The sequence below is a fragment of the Electrophorus electricus genome, chromosome 17 (genome assembly GCF_013358815.1).
Source record: "Electrophorus electricus isolate fEleEle1 chromosome 17, fEleEle1.pri, whole genome shotgun sequence".
Taxonomy (NCBI): Eukaryota; Metazoa; Chordata; class Actinopteri; order Gymnotiformes; family Gymnotidae; genus Electrophorus; species Electrophorus electricus.
Window position 1 is genome coordinate 5,227,826 of NC_049551.1, and position 18,242 is coordinate 5,246,067.

At 42.1% G+C, this 18,242-nt stretch overlaps 2 protein-coding genes across 4 annotated transcripts in view; one reads left to right on the forward strand and one right to left on the reverse strand.

The window, feature by feature from the left end:
• hlcs (holocarboxylase synthetase (biotin-(proprionyl-CoA-carboxylase (ATP-hydrolysing)) ligase)) overlaps nucleotides 1-294 on the forward strand; it is a 20,598-nt gene extending 20,304 nt beyond the window's left edge. For all 3 annotated transcript variants that reach the window (XM_027016985.2, XM_035535571.1, XM_035535572.1), the window contains one exon: nucleotides 1-294. This exon is cut by the window's left edge and continues 590 nt beyond it. The gene's annotated coding sequence lies outside the window, so the exon portion shown is untranslated.
• A 2,218-nt stretch (nucleotides 295-2,512) lies between these two features.
• sim2 (SIM bHLH transcription factor 2) lies at nucleotides 2,513-15,945 on the reverse strand. The gene is made up of 11 exons (XM_027016984.2): nucleotides 15,357-15,945; nucleotides 13,144-13,226; nucleotides 12,598-12,687; nucleotides 9,109-9,217; nucleotides 8,879-8,964; nucleotides 7,013-7,212; nucleotides 6,460-6,566; nucleotides 5,852-5,999; nucleotides 5,370-5,532; nucleotides 4,767-5,172; nucleotides 2,513-4,093 (listed from the first exon to the last, which is right to left on the reverse strand). Exons 1-11 carry the CDS (start codon nucleotides 15,529-15,531, stop codon nucleotides 3,378-3,380), a joined length of 2,283 nt encoding a protein of 760 aa, XP_026872785.2. The 5' UTR covers nucleotides 15,532-15,945; the 3' UTR covers nucleotides 2,513-3,377.
• Nucleotides 15,946-18,242: the final 2,297 nt, after the last annotated feature.

Consider the following 18,242-nt stretch of genomic DNA (forward strand, 5'->3'; position numbering starts at 1 on the left):
TGTTCTGTATGTTGACATTTTTGTTTAATAATATCAGTTCAATAATCTCACTCCTGGTATGTAAAAAAAAAACAAAACAGATTTACTAAAGTTTGTCTAGTTAAGATTTTTCTTTTTATCTTCCCCTTAAAATGTTATTTATACATAGATTTGAGAGATTTGGGCAGAAAATAATCTATAGTCTGGAAAATTGTTATATATGCTGTTTTTGTTCTTTAGGCTCTTAGTCTTAAATAGGTTTTGACTGAATATGTGCTTTGTTTTTATTAATAAAAGGTCAGCTTGTTAAATACATATTTTGCAGTACTTTCCATCATCTGCATGTGGCATCACCCGGTGATCAAAAGGTGCATGTATGCTTTGAAACTTCAGTCACAGCACAAATGACACACAGTTTTGACACAGTGTTGAACATACAAAAACACACAATTACTTGTGCATTTACTGAAGACAATGAAAAGGTTTCAATAAACATCTGTTAGCAACAATAGTTCACTGTCATCCCACTAAATCTAAATGTTCTGTTTAAAATCTATTTGAAACCTTTGAATTTTTATAACTTCAACAGTGCTCTTCAGTATTTAAAGGCGTTTTGTACAGGATTTTTGAAAAACAGGTTCTAATGTTAATTTAAGCCTTAGATTTTGTCAAATGTAGGTTTGTGAATACTTGAATGCAGTTTCAAAGTAAACAAGCATGTGAAACATTTATAAATCTACATATCTAAGATGCAACAGTAATTGCTTTGTCTGCATGTCTACCTTGATGATTGATTATTAGACTTAGAGGTCATTTGTATTTTGACTGTCATCTATTTGCATCTATTAACAAAAATGTCATTACTTTATATTTTGTAATACAGTTTGTATACCGATGAGTTATTTCTTCTGCAGTGTTATACAGTTCTACTTTAAGTTCAAATAAAAAATAAAGTTTTAACTGTATCTTCCATTGTTCTTCTAGTAGTATTTAGTTTAGATAATTATTTAAAGGAGAAATGCTTTAAAAGCAAAGGAGTGTAGTAAATCAGTAGCCTTGTTAGCAGCAGTCTGACAGTCTGTGCCTGTGTGAGATGGACTCTGATGAGTGCCACACTCAGACGTGCAGCTCAGTCTGGCAGCCCTGCAGCGTCTCTGCGTGAGCAGCTCTGCTTTTTAATGTGGCCGCTGTATCCCCCGACTCCTTCTTCCTGCTCCTCTTCTTCCTGTTCAGCATGAATGGGAGTGATGAGGTGTGCTGGAGCCTGGTGAGTGTACAGGTGGGCTAATTGCGTGCGCGTGTGTGTGTGTGTGTGTGTGTGTGTGTGTGTGTGTGTGTGTGTGTGTGTGTGTGTGTGTGTGTGTGTGTGTGTGTGTTTGACGTGAAGCAGCGGGTTAGGTTTCCTGTGCTCTGCTTGGCTCATCCTGGCCTGTTGAAGATCACCTCATCTGTCTGTCACACCTTCTGTGCCTGAGCCCTCCCTGCCTACGATGAGGTGAACGTAGCCCTGTGAGACTGCTCACTGTCCGAGATCCCTCACTTCATCATGAGCCCATTCGCTTACTCCCACGTTCTCAAATGTGCAACCCAGCCACACACACACACACTGTGCTCTGGCCCAGGAAAAGGGTCCAGTAACAACACGATCGTTTGTTGTTTCAGCAAGAAATAATTTTATATACTAATAAAAAAAAAAACCTAAATGCTAAAAACTCATGAGGGAAATGGTGCACAGAATATGTCGTGATCATAACATATCAGTCATCCTTGGAGAAGTATATGGATGTGTGTGTGTGGGCGCGTGTGTGGGCAAAATCTCTGAGTGCAAACAGGGTAAACCTCACTCCCAGCGCCTGAAACAAGCCCCTTTTTTATCCTATCTGGTTCTAAACTTCATTAAGCAAATAGCTCCACTTAGATCTATAAACGCCACTTCCTCAATATCCTATTAAATCATTTCAGTGAAGAGGTCCTTAGGATCAGCAGGGCTCTATCCTCTATAATATTAGCTGCATAATATCACACCTAAAGCTGATCCCCACAGAGACTGCTGCCACGGCCTCTGACTCGTCTTCAAAGGCATATATTTCCAAAGGAAAAAGGAAACGCGCCTACTTCCATAAACAAATACCGGAGGCTTCCCACACAGAGCCGGGTGCTCACAAAGCTGCCTCTCGTTGTGTATGGAGGGTTATTAAAAGCAGAAATAGGGAAATATACTCATGACATAGCTGTCAGAGAAGCTTTAATTTAACAGCTCTCTGTGCTTCAATAACCGAGGATCAGACTGCCGGCTGGGAGAACAAGGTGTCTAGCATATGTGCCATTCAGCAATATATGCTATATACTGTATGCTACAGAACAGAGCTGTCAATCACAAGGCCCCTTTTTGGGTCTTCAGAGTGTTTCAGTTTGGTCTTCTTCTCATTGGTCAGAGATGGAAAATTAATAATATGGAGCCGAACAGCAGAAAAAGTGAATGGCATCTGGCAGAAATGAACAGACAATGACCAGTAGTAAATGTCATTCATTGTTTATTTGGACTTAAAGTGGAATTATTTATTGTTTCAATATCATCTGAAAGCAGTTCCTCTTTGTTCCTGGGTTGTGTTCGATGCTTTAGCCTCATTACTACAGCCGTGATCAAGCAGAACGGAGAGGGGGAGTGAAGCTTCCTGTCTGGAACCAGCTAGCGTAAAGCATGGTGGCGTCTACACAGAGAACCTGTCTCAGCACCTACAATGCTGCTTCCACAGTAAACACGGGGGACCGTTTTCGGACACGCTAAACTTTTTTGTTAAAGCTCACTCAGTACGTTTGTTTCGGTTGGAGTGTATCATTTAGCCTGCTGTCAATTGTCTTGTTCCTTTTTTAGACATGTCTTTATAACAGGGAAAAAGTATGTCAGTGGACGATTGCACTGTTTTCAATACAAAATCAGGATTTCCGTGATGTTTTGTTAAAATCCAATGTACCGTTAGAAGCTGCTTCCAGTTCTTGCAGAGTAATGGAGTATTATAGCGTACTGCTATTACATATTCACTGACCTATATAAACATGCTTGTTCAAAGTGGCAGCAAACATGCAGGTATTGAGAAGAAATCTTTCTACTCGGCCGGCTGACATCACACCAGCTTCTCATTACGACTAGCATCCCTGGCTCTGCTTCTTTACTAATCACTTTCTACTGGGTATGTTGTTTGCAAAAATATAATATACTCATACCTGAAGTTACGTGCTGCTCCCTGTGCAAGCTGGCATTGGCTTATATGAGGGCATCTGATGCACAGAAGCACCGGGGAGGTTCAGAGTCTGTGTGTTCTCGTGACCTGTGACCTGCTGCAGCATGAGTCTTAGTGTCCCTAGCGCATGACCTCTGACCACTAACACGGAGTGTGTCACCTCTCGTTGCTAATGATGACAGAGGTTCCGATGTAGTGAGGGATCTCGCTGTGGCCTTCTGGGGAAGGGCTGGAGGCGGGGCTCGGGCCCCTGTACAGGTATGGGTTAAGCTCCTCCCCCCGGCAACCGTAGCTGTCCGTCAGGTGGCCGAGTGAATAGGGCGCGGCGGGGAAGGGGCTGTGCTTTACCAGCACGTGGTGAAAGTTCAGAGAGCCGTACGGAGGCTGCGCCTGTAAGCCCGTTCCCATCAGCAGCCTCCTCTCCTCTTCCTTCGCCTGCTCTGCCACCCGGGTTGCGCGCCGCTCTTCCCCCCGGTGGTCGTACCCAGTCTGGGCTGCTGCGCAAAGCCTGTGTCTCTGCTCCAGTGCTGCCTGCGTGGGAATGTGCTGGCTGAGGCCCTGGAGCCCCTGGTGCACCCGGGGGTGCTCGGCACTGCCCTTACCCAGCACGGCTGCACCCAGCAGTGGACACGGAGCAGCCGCCTCGGCCCTCTCTGCTGGGTCTTTGCTGTCACGTAGGAGGTGCGGTTTCCTGGCCTCTGCACTGCCCGGTATACCCGGGCCATGGAGGTGGCTGTCTGGCCTGGCCTGGCTAAGGGAAGGATGCTCAAAAGGCTCTTCTTTAAAGCGACTGCCGGGTCTGGAGGAGGAACAGCTGCTGAAGCCATCATGCAGTGGATCACTGGGATACCTCCTGCCCACTGTACTACCATCTGCAAGGTAAACATCCCAGATGCACCCAGTCAGACATACCGTGGGGATAAATAATCAGTGCAAGAGGGCACATCAAATACAAGTCACCATCATTTTCTGGCAGGGTAGTCAGTGAATCCTCCACTATAAATCCTGACCGGACTTGTAGTATATCATCTCTCCATCTCGGAGCACACTGCGACGGCTCTGCGGACACTGTGCACTGACTCTGCCCAGCCCTGTAGCAGTACCTCACTCCGTCCCATTGCAGGGGCAATGATTTCCTCCCTGAAGCCTCTGTTGGTTTCGACATGTTTAAAGACTAAAGACTCTCCATGTGAACAGCTGCAGCATACAGCTTATGAAGTCACCTAAGCCGATGACAGCCGGCCTCGTCGCTTATGATTTTTGTGCTTGTTTTTGATGGTTCTTCCCATTTGCGTTGGCTCTTTAAAGCCAGACTGTTTGCAGTTACTGAACAATGCTGCCTGTTCAGCCTCACAAAGAGTGTTGGGAATTAACACGGATATGTACAATCCATATTAAAAAGTGAAAGGAGACAGCAAAGTTATTAATAAATTTATTCTCGTGTCAAAAGCCAATTCTCCAGAAATGCATTTCTCCAGCTATTGCTGAACATTCTCCCATTATATGCATGATTTGAGCACAGGCTTGGCCTGCTGAAGTGCTTACCCGTGTAGCTGTTGCAGCAAGACGAGGCGGTGGGGCTGCCGGAGTGGGGGTGCCGAGGGGGCTTGGAGCCCAGTGCGGGGAGATTTAGAGAGGGTCTGGGGGAGCCTTCCTCGCCCCAGTGGTCCTCTTCGTGGGGCAGCAGGCTAGAAAGGAGCTGGCGCGCAGCCCGCTCGGGAGAGCCGACCGCTGCCCGCAGCTTCCTGCTGTCGGCGGGCGGGTGTCCGTGGGCGTGCGTGTAGGGGTAGGGCAGCGGCAGGCTGTAAGGCAGCACTTCGCCTGGCTCGGGGACGGATAACGGGGCGGGTGGGAGAGAGACAGGGCTCTGTTCCCGGCAGGACGACAGGCTGCATGGGGGACTCAACTTCCAGCCAAGCGCAGAATCCAGCTTCTCGGAGGGCATGGACATCTGGGCAGAGGAATACATGCCGTCACCCAGACTTTAAAAGGCACATTAAAGTCAGCCAGCCTTCCCGTTGGAATGCGTTTTGCACATGTATATTTGTATATGTTTGTGTGCACGTGTGCTTGTAAATGTCTCTGTGCGCAAGTCTGAATATGTATGCATTCAAATTTGTGCCACAGTACGCAGATGTGCTGGTGTACCTGTAGATAAGGGGACGTTTTGGGTTTGGTTTTGACCCTGGCTGCTTTGGCTTTGAGCTGTTTACGGGAATCCTGCAGGGGCGGCAGGGAGCTCTTATAGGAAAGCGCTGATCGGGATCTGCTCTGGTCCTGAGACAATTGTAACTCCTTATATTCCACATCTCTACAAAACACAAACACACACACAAAACATTCTAATTTCACACACTTACTCCACCTCTGCCCTTAAGGGAAACTAAGTAGAGTTTTCCATATTACCATGATGATGTATTTGGCTGAACTGGACCTGAGATTTTATTTTCCGCAATGGCCCAGAGCAATGCTACCTTCTTGTTTTTAGCATTCAGCATCCCTCCAATAATCGTGCGAACCACATTAACACGGCAATCATGTCTGCTCACGCACACGCAGACTAACACAGTCAATCATTCAGCATCACGACAAGCAGCTGCGCGCACAAGGCAAAGCGGCCCGGGACTCACGTGAGAACGTAATTGACGCTGACTACGCAGTGTGGGCGTGAGGACCGGCTGTTGTGCACGATGGTGGCGTAGCTCTGGACCCAGACCCAGCCGCCGTGCTTGGACAGCAGGCGGTAATACTTCGTGGTGACCTGTCCCTTCACCAGCACTGCGAAGAGCAAGCGGGAGTGAGGGGACATTATGGAGAGAGAGCGAGCGCGTGTTCACGGCCATTGCCGCTCCGGTTTCGTCGATGCCTCTGCTTTCATGCCCTTGTTTACTTATTGTCAGCGCCGCCATGGCGACGGCACGAATTCACAGCGAAACGTAGACGCGTAATAGAATACATGCATTCATGGCAATATTTCCCAGAAATCTGAGGAACGTGAGGCTAACTGTCATTATGGTTAAGAGTGCCCCCCCGCCCCTCCATCTCCAAACACAGAAATATTAATGCTTCACCCATACAAACACCCAGCGAGACTCTGACCTGCTGCACAATGTTTGCGACCGGTTTCTTAGCGCATGCCATACATGCTGCCTTCCCTCTTTACAAAGTAACCTCACTTGTGTATTTACAATAGGGTGTGATGTGTGGGTACATCAGGCTGTGGGGTCTGGGTACTCACGTAAATGATGTGCATATCTCAGGTGGAACACGTCACAGCCGTGCACGTGCTGGTAGAGCGTTTTTTCTATCAGATCCTGCGGCTCGTAACCCGTTAAATCGGCCACTCTGGTAGAGGGACACAGAGGCAAGTGGAACTGTTAAATTAATCAATACTATTAATCAATGGTATTTATACCTTATACAGTCACAAAGCATGTGGGTTAATGATATTTGGCCTAATTTTGGCTACATTTGGACTAGTCCTTTAACCCCCTCCCCCCCTTTTCGTTTAGAATAAAACAATCCCCACAAAATTGGTTAAAATTTGTATGGTATCACACATTTGATTTGGATCATCCTTGTATTGGTGACCATCCGTATTTATCCTACAAATCGAATGTTAAAGGGGGACATGAAAAAGGCATCCAATTTGGGCATTTGCTCAATATAAACAGAAAGTCTTCACACTCTGACTGAGGTAAACCTTTGCCACATTGATTGAACCCCGGGAGCGACACGTCTGAATGATCCACGGGTTGACTGCTCTTGACGAGGATGATGATGATTCTCACCTGCTGTCGAGGAAGATGAGCTTGAGGTCGAGGCTGGCGCGGAACATGAACATGTTGCTGTGGAGTTTAATCTCAGTGATGCCGCTGGGTGGCAGAGAGTGCCCCACGGCCACCAGACCCACGATCTGATAGCACGACTCATACAGACAAACATCCATCACGTACTGGCGGATCTTTAAGTAACCGCTGCAATGGATAACCTACGCACAAGCAGACACGGAGCAGGAATTTTGTTTTTTTGAAAGCGCTTACTTTTGGACTAAAATGTACTGGCATTGATCATCAGCCCATAACAGACCAACAGGAGCGATGAGCATAAATGTGGCTTCTAATTGCTGCTTGTAAATGTGCAGTCATGGATCACAAAGATGAAATGAAATTCAACTCTTCAAGGCAAAATTTATCCATGAGTAGTTTTTTTTCACAGATTCTTCTGCGCAACTATGGCCTCTCATTTCTGGTAAGGAGCTGAAAATAGGTTTGTAGCAGTAATGCCAAATCTCTCTCTTTCTTTTTCTCGTCTCTCTTCATCTCTCTCTTTCTCTCTTGTCGCTCTCTCCATCTCTCTCACACACACAAGTAAAATGAAGAACACACATTTTATAATCCAAATCCTCCTCCTCTTCAAGATCACCTCTTGTAGTCTGGAGAGCAGATCACCCTGATCTGAATGTGGCAACGGATGAGGGAAGAGGTGTGTGTGTGTGTGTGTGTGTGTGTGTGTGTGTGTGTGTGTGTGTGTGTGTGTGTGTGTGTGTGTGTGTGTGTGTGTGTGTGTGGACTCTTTCTGGGTTTATTTTATTTAGACGAGCTCCACTTGGGAACTCGATGTTCTTTCTCTCTCTTTCTCTCAAGTCTCTCTCTCTCTCTCTCTCTCTCTCTCTCTCTCTCTCTCTCTCTCTCTCTCTATCTATCTATCTATCTCTCTCTCTTCCAATTTATCTCTCTCTCCTTTGCTGTCTTTCTCACCCACATGCAAACACACCGGTGCAAGTTTGCTGACACATAAAACTCCACTTGCTAACACCAACCTGTGGGCAGTATTTATCTAGCTTCCTGGCCATAGCCAGTGTTTGCAGGTCGGCAACTCTCCCTCACTCTCAGGTTCTGGAGCAATCCTCTTGTTAACATAACCAGCTTGTTTATAACAAATACAAATTTTAAACAAATCTCCAGGGTAATTGGCTGAGTGATTTATGACTGATGACAGCCCTAGCTGCTTGGATCCATGATCACAAGAGTGGGAGGTTGCCCGAAGTGAGAACAGACGTGTGAGCCATCATAGATCTATAGAGCCACTTTTTGGGGGCATAGATTACATTAAAAGTCCTTTCAGTGGAGTTTACTCAGTGAAAGTGTAAAGTCTAAAAAATAGTTATAAACTATTTGTGACTAACATGTCTAGGTATAAAACTGGTATAAACTATTTGTGACTAACGTCTAGAATGTTAGAAGAGGTTAAATGAATAGAGAGCTACTACTTTAATATAAAGGTGTGAATGCAGGTAATCTATGGGAAATGTCTCATCAAAAACAGCCCCCCAAAGATACATAGATGAAAAGGCCTTTAAAGCTTTAATCTTTCCCAGACAAACATGGGTCTAGAGGTCTTCTTCAGAACAAAGGCAGACTGTGTAAAGCACTGCTCTGCAATCCGCCTATATGGGTGTGCAAAGGCATGTGAAAATAAATGATGGTGTATAGCACTGGCTGTTGTAAACTTCAAAAGGGAACACGTATTCCATTTTTATACTGTCTGCAAAGTTTGTCATGCTCAGCCATTGATTCTGACATCTGAAATCGTTTGTGGCAAACATATGGCTGTGAGGTAGTGTGTTTGTTGAGAAAAGGTGTGTGTGCAATTACCTTATAGCCACCACAGGTCAGTCCGGCGTTGCGCTTGGCTAACACACACTTCATCCTGAGGAAGAAGGACCGTTCCATCTCATACTCTGAGAAATGCAAAAGTATCTAATCAGTACAGCAATACAGATGAGTCCTGTACTGGACGGTATTGTGTGTGTGTGCGTGTGTGTGTGTGTGTGTGTGCGTGTGTGTGTGTGTGTGTGTGTGTGTGTGTGTGTGTGTGTGGTAACCTGGTAAAAAGTGCGGGTGAAGTGGTGGGTGGGCACTCAGCACTGCAGTCATCTCGTCATGGTCTGACGGGTGGATGTATTCAAATATACTGTTACCTGTCAACTCCACCTGTGAGACAGGAACACAGAAAGAGACATGAACATAGAAGGAAGAGAATATGTTAGTCTACTGTTCAGTAGCACTAGTTCAGATGATATTTTTCAGTTATTTACCAGTTTGTGTTGTTTGCACATTTCTTTGGACAACTCTAATTGTAACACACTTTAATTGTATGTGCAATAATTAATCAGATTAAACTGATTTGTCTTTCAAAAAGAATATAATAAACAGTAATTTAGCAGACAAATTAAAATTTTTTGTGATCAGGATTAGTTGTAATCCGTCATTTAAGAAGATTACCTCAGCTCATAGAAATGTCTATTATGTGCTGTCTGTGCGTGTGTGTGTGAGTATGTGTGTGTGGTGTGTGATGTGTGTGGTGGGGGGGCTAAATCTAAGCTCCCTGTCCCCTGAAACTGATCTCTGTCTCATTCAAAGAGACGGGTGATTCAGTTGCACTCTAAAAGAACACTGCAATCCAGCCAATGCAAAGGGTTAACGTGTTCAAAAAAAGAGACAGAGAGAGAGAAAAAGACAATTTGCATGTGAAAACAAAGCCAAAGTGCATGCCGGACTTTGATCTATTTTGCTGCACAAATTAGCAGGGCAGGTCAGAGGCAGCGAGGGCTGACGCTCGCCCACTTCAGCTACAAATTGCTTTGTAAGCAGCTGCGTGTTGGGGTCTGAGCAGCTGCAGTGTGGCGGTGGAGAGCACACCCCGAGCTGGCCCCGGTGCACAGGCACGCCAGGCATGCGTCTGCGGCCGCGCAGGCCTTCCTTCTGTCCAGCGGAACTGAGCGGCTGAGCCAGGCCAGGTGTCAAAGCTCAGTATCTCACCGATCTTCCCCAGCGTGAGAATGTGGCATGAAGTGGCATTTTGGGTTTTGTTGGCGAGCGTGTTTGCTGAACGGCAGGTGGTTCAGAAGGTGGGTTACTAGACACACACGCGCACACATACATTTGCACACACTCCTTTAATTTTATCGAGCGCCTTGTATTTGAATGGTCAGTAGATGGTACATACAGGTGTTCTCCCTGTAACAGCAACAAACACATTTGCATGGTATTGCGTGTGGGGCCCATGCCTTATGACCAATACTTATTTGACTAGAGAAGAAACAACATTGTTTTTATTTAAAGCGATTTCAAACAATCTCACCCTTATCATAAGCACTAAGTGCTTATTTTGCATGTAAAAAGATTATTTAACAATCACTACTAGAATAAAGCTAATATTTAATAAACACAAATAGAATAAAATGAACAAAATTTGTATTATATAAAGAGTTACTGAAAAATCCAGATTGGTTCTCAAACCTTACATTAAGGTTTCATTAAAAGAAAAGCTTTTCAGTGCAATCACAGCTTCAAATATGACTAGGCAGAACAGAGCCCTACTGATAAGAAGACCTGAATCTGGGTGGCTCTTGGACAGAGAGGAGAACCAAAAGTAGCTAAAGTCAGAAAAGGTTTGGAAGAATTTATCACAGGCCAACATAGTTTCTTTGTTTTGTATTATTTTCTTTGTTTTGTTTGTTCTGTTTTGTTGTGTCCTAAGACTTTTACACACTGTATGTTCCTTCATTTTGTAGTCATATACAGTGTGAATATTGTTAAACTAGGTTAACAATGCTCTGGTTAACAGAATATAGGTTAACAACATTTTGACATCATTTCAGGTAAATGTTTCGAAGGCTGACCAACTTCACATTTTTAGTCATCAGTGTTCCTTCTGTTATTCCAACTGAAACTTGAAAAGCATCCTGACTACTTCTTATCACTTATCGTGAAGATCATCTTCATTATTCTGGATATTTTCTCTCTGTTTAAAGAAAGCTCTCCAACAACTGCAGAGAGGTCTGACTGAATGAACCAAAAGCAGCCTCCAGTTAGCTGGATCTTTTTTGCAAAACACAAGTTGAGTTGCCTCAATTTGTAACTCATAATAAGAAACAATTAATATATTTTAGATGAAGTACTCCTTTAGAAAAGTGATTGAATTGTACAAGCAGCTAATATATTCTAACATGCAGAATAATGTAATTTAACATGTAGAATAGGCTAGGAAATCAGTCCATTGGGAAGGGAGAACCCTGCCAGAGTATTAAAAATGCATGAAAAAAGACAGATTCTTTATGCACAAGGCTCCATCTATTAGGTCCATATAAATATAAACATTTTTGCAAACTTCTCAAAAGCGTTGGTATAATAACACACCAAAGAAGAATGGGACGCACTCCTTTTTACACTGATTCATGTCAAGTATTACCTATTAGTTTCAAGAAAACACTTAATAACAAAGCACTACTTTGTACTATATTTTCTTACAAAAATTCAATTATTTCACAGATTTAATTGTAGATGACAAAATCAAAATATACGTTCATGCCAATTTGTTACAAATGTAATATATTTACTATACATAGATCACTGAGAACATTCCAAACATAATCTCCAGGATCGTGCTACTCTGAAACATCTCATCTCATGATCATGAAATCAAGCATTATGTGGTTGCGGTTAACTTTCTGCATAGTTTATTCCCTAATGCTGCAGGAAAATACTGTGCTACAGTTTGGGCTGCTACTACGATGCAAAGGCACATGTACAGTGCACACCAGAGAACTGTCTTCCTGTAGGTGTGTGTTGGGGGCACGTGCATGGGCGTTCCTGCAGCATATCACTGTCAGGCACTGTTGATCATGGATAATATGTATACCACTGCTTTCAGGAATAAGAGCTCATCTCTCTCCTTCTGTTCATGATCTCTAATGCAATTTTTAGAATCTTTCTCTCTCTCTCGTTCTGTCTCTGCTTGTCTTTCTTTCTCTGTCTCTCTCCCTGTTCCAGTATCCCTTTCTCCATCTGTATCTCCATTGTGCAAACTGAGCCATCCTACTCTTCCTTGGATGGGGTTGTTCTTTGTCCGGTTATCCGGATCCCACAGCCTCTATATGCCCAGCCAAATTTCCCCTTTCCTTTCACATCACCAGTTTGCAGACTGCAGGTTACCCAAGCAGACGCTCGGCCAGACGAGAGGTGGTGACATTTGCGTGACCTGAACCTCATTGTTTCCAGCGTGCTGAGCAAACAGTCCCCGTGCTTTCACACACCACAGAACCACGTAAAGAGCTACCAGCCCGAAAGCTCCTCTCAGCAGACGCAGCCCCTGCGAGCACGCCATCAGATAATATTCTCCACGGACTCGCACCAGCCGAGGCTGCAGGTGGAGACGTTTACCCTTCATTGTGTCATTTATCGCCACAGCGTGGCAAATAAAATGTTCCAGAGAGCATATCAGCATGGCCCTTCTCTGACCGCGATGCCAGACATACCAGGTGAGATCTTGTGGGTTTTATGTTTACACAAGGAATTGAATACGGACTCACCTGTGATAGACCAAGGTGAACCGAGGCCGTCTCAGAGATGTACATAATTTTACCATCAGAGGCAACAACAAACACAAACCCATCCAGAGTCTGTAGGAGTAATCAACAATATGAAGATATGTTATGTATGCTTAAATCAAATGTAAGGATCATGTGTGTTGGTGCAACACCACAATGATCAATGTCAGAGATGAAATTGATCAAAATGAATAAAAAGATCATTCTAAATCTACACATGAAGTATTCTAATTATAAATGTTACACTGATTATTACACATTTCCACATAAATAGTTTGGTTATTGTTATATGAAAATTGTTGTGTACTTCAAACCATTTTCATGTAAATCATGTTAATGGAAAATAGGCGTTTTGTTATGTAACTATTATTGTAACGGCGCATTTTTAATTACACATGGTTTCTCTCTCGCTCTCTCTCTCTCTCTCACACACACACACACACACACACACACACGCAAAGCCTCTGTCTCACGGACCTTTCTCTAGGTCTGTAAGCACAGCTCCGCTGTGAAGGCAGAAACACTAACCTGCAGCAGGTGGGATCCTAATTCCTTAGCCATGCTGTCCAGCGGGCTGATTCGCGCGTGCTGTCCCCATGCCTCTCCCAGACCTTACGTAGGAAACAGTGCTACGTTATATGAACTAAGAACGGATAATAATAGTAATAGTAATAATAATAATAATAATAATAAGAGATCATTTCATTTTAAGCGCTCGAAACGAGAGGACTTAAACGTACAGCGAAGTCGACCCTAATTCCCCCAAAATTAAAATAATTTGTTTTTCTGTTCTTTGACCGACAATGTGCTATGTAAAATGTGTTTACTTATCTGTTTATTTGCCAAAAAGAAATAGGTCGTTATTGTTACATTTCTTATAGACTTAACATTTAATTTCTTATGTCAATTTAGTCTAATCATACCGAGTCTAATCAATAAGTGTTTACCGCCAGTAATGAAACATTAGAAGATGAAAAATTCTTTAGTTTAATCTGAATATTTGCGCGGTTTCCTAAACCTTGGCTAGACACATATTTTTCAAATACCCTACCCTGATTATTCAGGAGTACTGCTTAAATGACATTTGAATAGGAAGGAATAAACAGGAGACTCATTTAGTTAAATTCAACCGTTAACGTATTGTACGCACATATGAAGGAATTATTTTAAAGAGTCCCTGTATTATTGCAATGTGTTTTTGCATGAGAAATTTAAAACGAAATCAAAAATGTAATATTACATACGTTAATTACATACTAATGTTCATTAACTAAACTGTAGGACAGTTTTAAATATGAACCTTGAAACCAGAATATTTGTTTTGCTAATGTCAGTGTCAGTTTGTCAGTAGCAGGTATAGGCCAACGGTTTTTTATCCCACGCGCCATTTGGAGGATCCATGCACCATATCTGTATGGGTCGTTTCACTTCCAGACGCTTATAAAGCTAAATCTGTTAGCTTCTGTATTTACTGACATTAATAAAACAATAAATGTAAGCAGTTGTTGAAAGACGCACGGTCACAAATTACATAGACAATATTCACAACCGAGTTCATTTGAATATAGGACAAGACGAATATAAGACACAGTGAGGTTAGCCAAATTGCTTTTTACGTTTATACAACATAAGCATTTAATTCGTAATTTATATATATTTTTTTCTTTTACTGTGGGCTAAATTGGCGATTTGGAAATTACTTTCTAAGAAGTTAAATTGCTAGTTAGAATAACGCCACTCGTCACGTCAATAAACAAACTGCGATTCACTAATTCATCCACACAGAAGTAAACGACCAACCTGCAGGAAAAGGCGTAAGAATAATTGCTATGTTGTACAAACATCTGTTCTCTTTCAGCAAGATTGTTTCTTTTTTTTATTATTTTTTTTTAAATAATTCAAAGTATTATAAAAAAAATATGTTAAATAGAATTGTGTATTAAGAGTTCGAAATAGACGAAGGACTAGTATTATTTTCTTTCTTATATGTGTATGACTTTTAAAAAGTTGCAACCGTTAATGCCGAGATCACATTTTATAATCACATTATTATTTTTGTCATCTTACATTCTTACGCCATCATCTTACATTATTATTTTTTGTAATCTATTATTATTATGAATAATAATAATAATAATAATAATAATAATAATAATAATAATAATAATAATAATAATAATAATAATAATAATGAACTTATCTATTTTAGAATTTCACAGTGATATAACCCAGGACGTTTTATATGCATTACTATTAATTAACGACAATTTCTCTTTTTTTTCCCTTTAGACCAGCAAGAAAAATTATAAGGGTAGCAAATAATTTGACTTATTCAAAAAGCATAACACTGGGTATAGCATAGGCCTCAATGTGGTCCCATAGCATCTAATGAAAAAATACAAATTTGATCAACTTAATCATATCTGTAAAAGATTTGACAACACAGGATGAAAGAATCTTAAGAATCTATGAGTAAGATATTTGCTGCCAGTGTTAGAAGAGGTAATGCAGTAGGTAATGGAATATACATTTTCACAAACTGATATTACATCACGCACCCAAATTAAATTTTGAAGATAAAAACATCTTTCAGAAATGTCTATTTCGTGGCAAGGTCTCGAGAACATTAACGGTTAGATGCTTGCTATTGCCAATATCTTAATAACAGAAAATCGTACATGACGATAAACCATTCTCCGGACAAAAAAACAACCTCTTCCACGTTTTGTCGTGAAACCTACCATCAGGAAACACTGCCCTCATCTTCAGGTAGCTTGTGGTCAGTCGAATGATCGAAGCTTTATCCAGTTGCGAAGTAATGGCCGAGGGCAAAGGCAACAATTTCGCCAGTTCATAGAACTCACCATTTTCTTTTTCTCGTCTTGTCTTCGCTGCATTCTTGGACTTTTCCTTCATTTCTGACACATTAACACACAGTTTCGCATAATAGAATGCGAATTTTAACTCGAGGTCTTGTTCTAATATATTAAAAGAGTAAATGTCATAAGAGTGTTTTTCACTTCTCTCAATTTAAAGAAACTGGTCTTTGGATAGTCAAGCGTCTCTTTTTACGGAGGTCAGTGATATATCTCTTAGCAACATGGCATCTCCCCTGTATTTCACAGAGGACGTGTGTGATATTTGACAGCCGAGATGTACATTTATCAAGCACTGAATGCCACAGTATAAACTATTTGAAGTTAGAAACTCTTGTCATTCGAGTTGACGGCAGACTGAGAACGTTTCACAAAAGAGCTTCAGTGGTGTAAGCAACGCGCCTCTACATAAAAGACACTCCATTATGTTCTTTGTGTCTTGTCTCAGTAATGCCACATCAGACATGGCCATGAGCATAAATTACGTATCTCCCATTTCGTACTATAATGTTGGACAATGTCGACTCGGACCAGCAAATGACATGTATATTACGCATGTACCATTAGGCCTCTATGTTAATGAAATTATCTTCTGCAAGTTTTTTTTTTGTTGTTGTTAGGTTTTTTTTTTAAAAATCACATATTCGGAATAGATCACAATTTACACAGCGTATCATCTTTGCTGGCACCACTTCGTAAAACTGTCCTTGGCGGCGTCCATGAAGGAGAGAACTTGCTATGTTGTGCGCTTTGACGCAGAGCTGGTTTATAATTTGAGGCTCATATCGCTAGACCCAGGTCCAATTCCATCAAAGATATTAGGTGATTTAAATTTGTTGGGGTTTTTTTGTTTGTTTTTTTACAAAACTCGTATAAAGGCCACTTTGTTCAATGCGAAATTACAAAAGTCAAACGTGTTTCATCTCTTAATTCCAGTCCTCCGTTTCGTCCGATTTTGCTGACGTTTAGTTGATTTCCCATAGCAACTTGTGACAAATCCAGCGAAGTCCCGCGGTATCAGTAACTGTACATCCCCTTATTCCCGCCACGATTATTCGGTCGGTCTCGTCATCGTTTGGAGCCTATAATCCCTTAGAATAGAATGATATTCTGAGAGTCATCCGCTTATGCCCCTCACAGATCGGAGCGTACAGTCTTGTGTGAGTAGGAGAGGCGGAACATGGAAAAGGAGTCGGGAACCCCGTTACGTCACCTAGTCCTGGTTACCTCCGACCAGACGCCACGAGCCCTTGAAGGAAGTTGCAAGTCCCACAGCAAACGCGAATTAAGAGTTCGGTCTCTGTACCCAGTTCAGACGCCAGTAACAAGTACTGTAAAGTCACGCCACGCCGTGTGCGTCGGGTTTGGTGTGTGACGGTCTTTAGCAAACGTAGCAGATTTTTCCAGCGCTTTTAAGAAGATGACTAGAAATTGAACGAGTGCGTGTGGTCTGCTTGAAGGCTGACCAACGTCCTCTCGACCAACTAAGCTGAAAAGGCATTGTAAACAAGGTGGAGTTCGGTGTCTTCCTACGACGATCAATGTAGCAGTGAAGTGTTAAAAGTGTCGCTGTTAACACGTTACCAGTGATCAGTGTTGCCGCATTGGTCACAATAGCACTCAAACATATGTAATTATTTGAAAATTTTCGGAGGCGCTTTGCGCATTAACGTCTTTGTGAGTTATTTCTTTGTGCAGACCAAATGACCGTGCACCGTGCACAGAGATTTTTTATTAATAACACCATCACCTCATCGCATTTTAAAAGAATCTCTCAGGAGGGGAAAATTAATATCATCATTGCACTGACATCGCTTCTTGAAGCTAATATTTTATCATTAGGTATTATGAAGAATGTTATTACACAAAATCAATTATCAGTTATCGTATCAAACAATTATCAAATATCAACAGCAACAACAACAATAATGATAATAAAAACATCAATTTTAATTTTTATTAAAAATTGCAGATTTACTGGGAGAAAAGTGTGGAATGATACACTGGTTTGCATGAATTTATTAAAATTAGAGAATGTAATTCCATCCCGTATCCCACACAATTTAGTAACTCGAAAACCTCTCAGCAGCTGAACTGAGAATTGATCCTATACTGTATTTACAAGCACTGCATTTACTGTGGGAGCTGTAAAATGTATTCTATACTGAGTTACAAACACTGGATTTACTGTAGGAGCTGTAGTAATATAGTACAAGTTTGTCCCTGTAATTACTGAATGTTTAGAGATATACATGATCAAACACTGTGCCTAGGATGGGTAAATGCTGGTTGCTTTAAGTCACATGTGTGGATACATTTTGGAGTGTAGGGCTGAGTGTGTGTGGATGTAATCAGGAGATTTATTTGTGTAGCAGAGTTGGCTGTGATATTCAGGCTATCACTTTCTCTTTACCTGTCAGTCCTGATGGATTATCTCAGAGAGTTGAAATGGCAAATACTCTGCCTCTCTCTCTCTCTCTCTCTCTCTCTGTCTCTCACTTTCTCTCTCTCACTCTCACTCTCACACACTCTCTCTCAGAGTAGATGGATTTCCATTAGCACTCTGCATTATGAAGAGAAAAACATATTAGCTATATGTGATTAGACATTATCACATATCATTATTAGGTAATTATTTAGGATGGGTTCTCTCTTGTCTTGGTCTGCCCAAGATTTCTACCTTAATTCTGCCCCAGGTTTGTTCTTTTGCCACTGTTACCACCGGCTTACTCATTAGGGATCTGAATCCAG

Bases quoted from the DNA above. Each gene is read 5' to 3' on its own strand.
- sim2 (XM_027016984.2), bottom strand. From the start codon at position 15,531: ATGAAGGAAAAGTCCAAGAATGCAGCGAAGACAAGACGAGAAAAAGAA. The intron at 7,213-8,878 runs GTAATTGCACAC...GCTTGTGCGTAG, and splicing joins TGACCTGTGGTGGCTATAAG to GTTATCCATTGCAGCGGTTA. The intron at 4,094-4,766 runs GTAAGCACTTCA...TTTACCTTGCAG, and splicing joins TTGCTGCAACAGCTACACGG to ATGGTAGTACAGTGGGCAGG.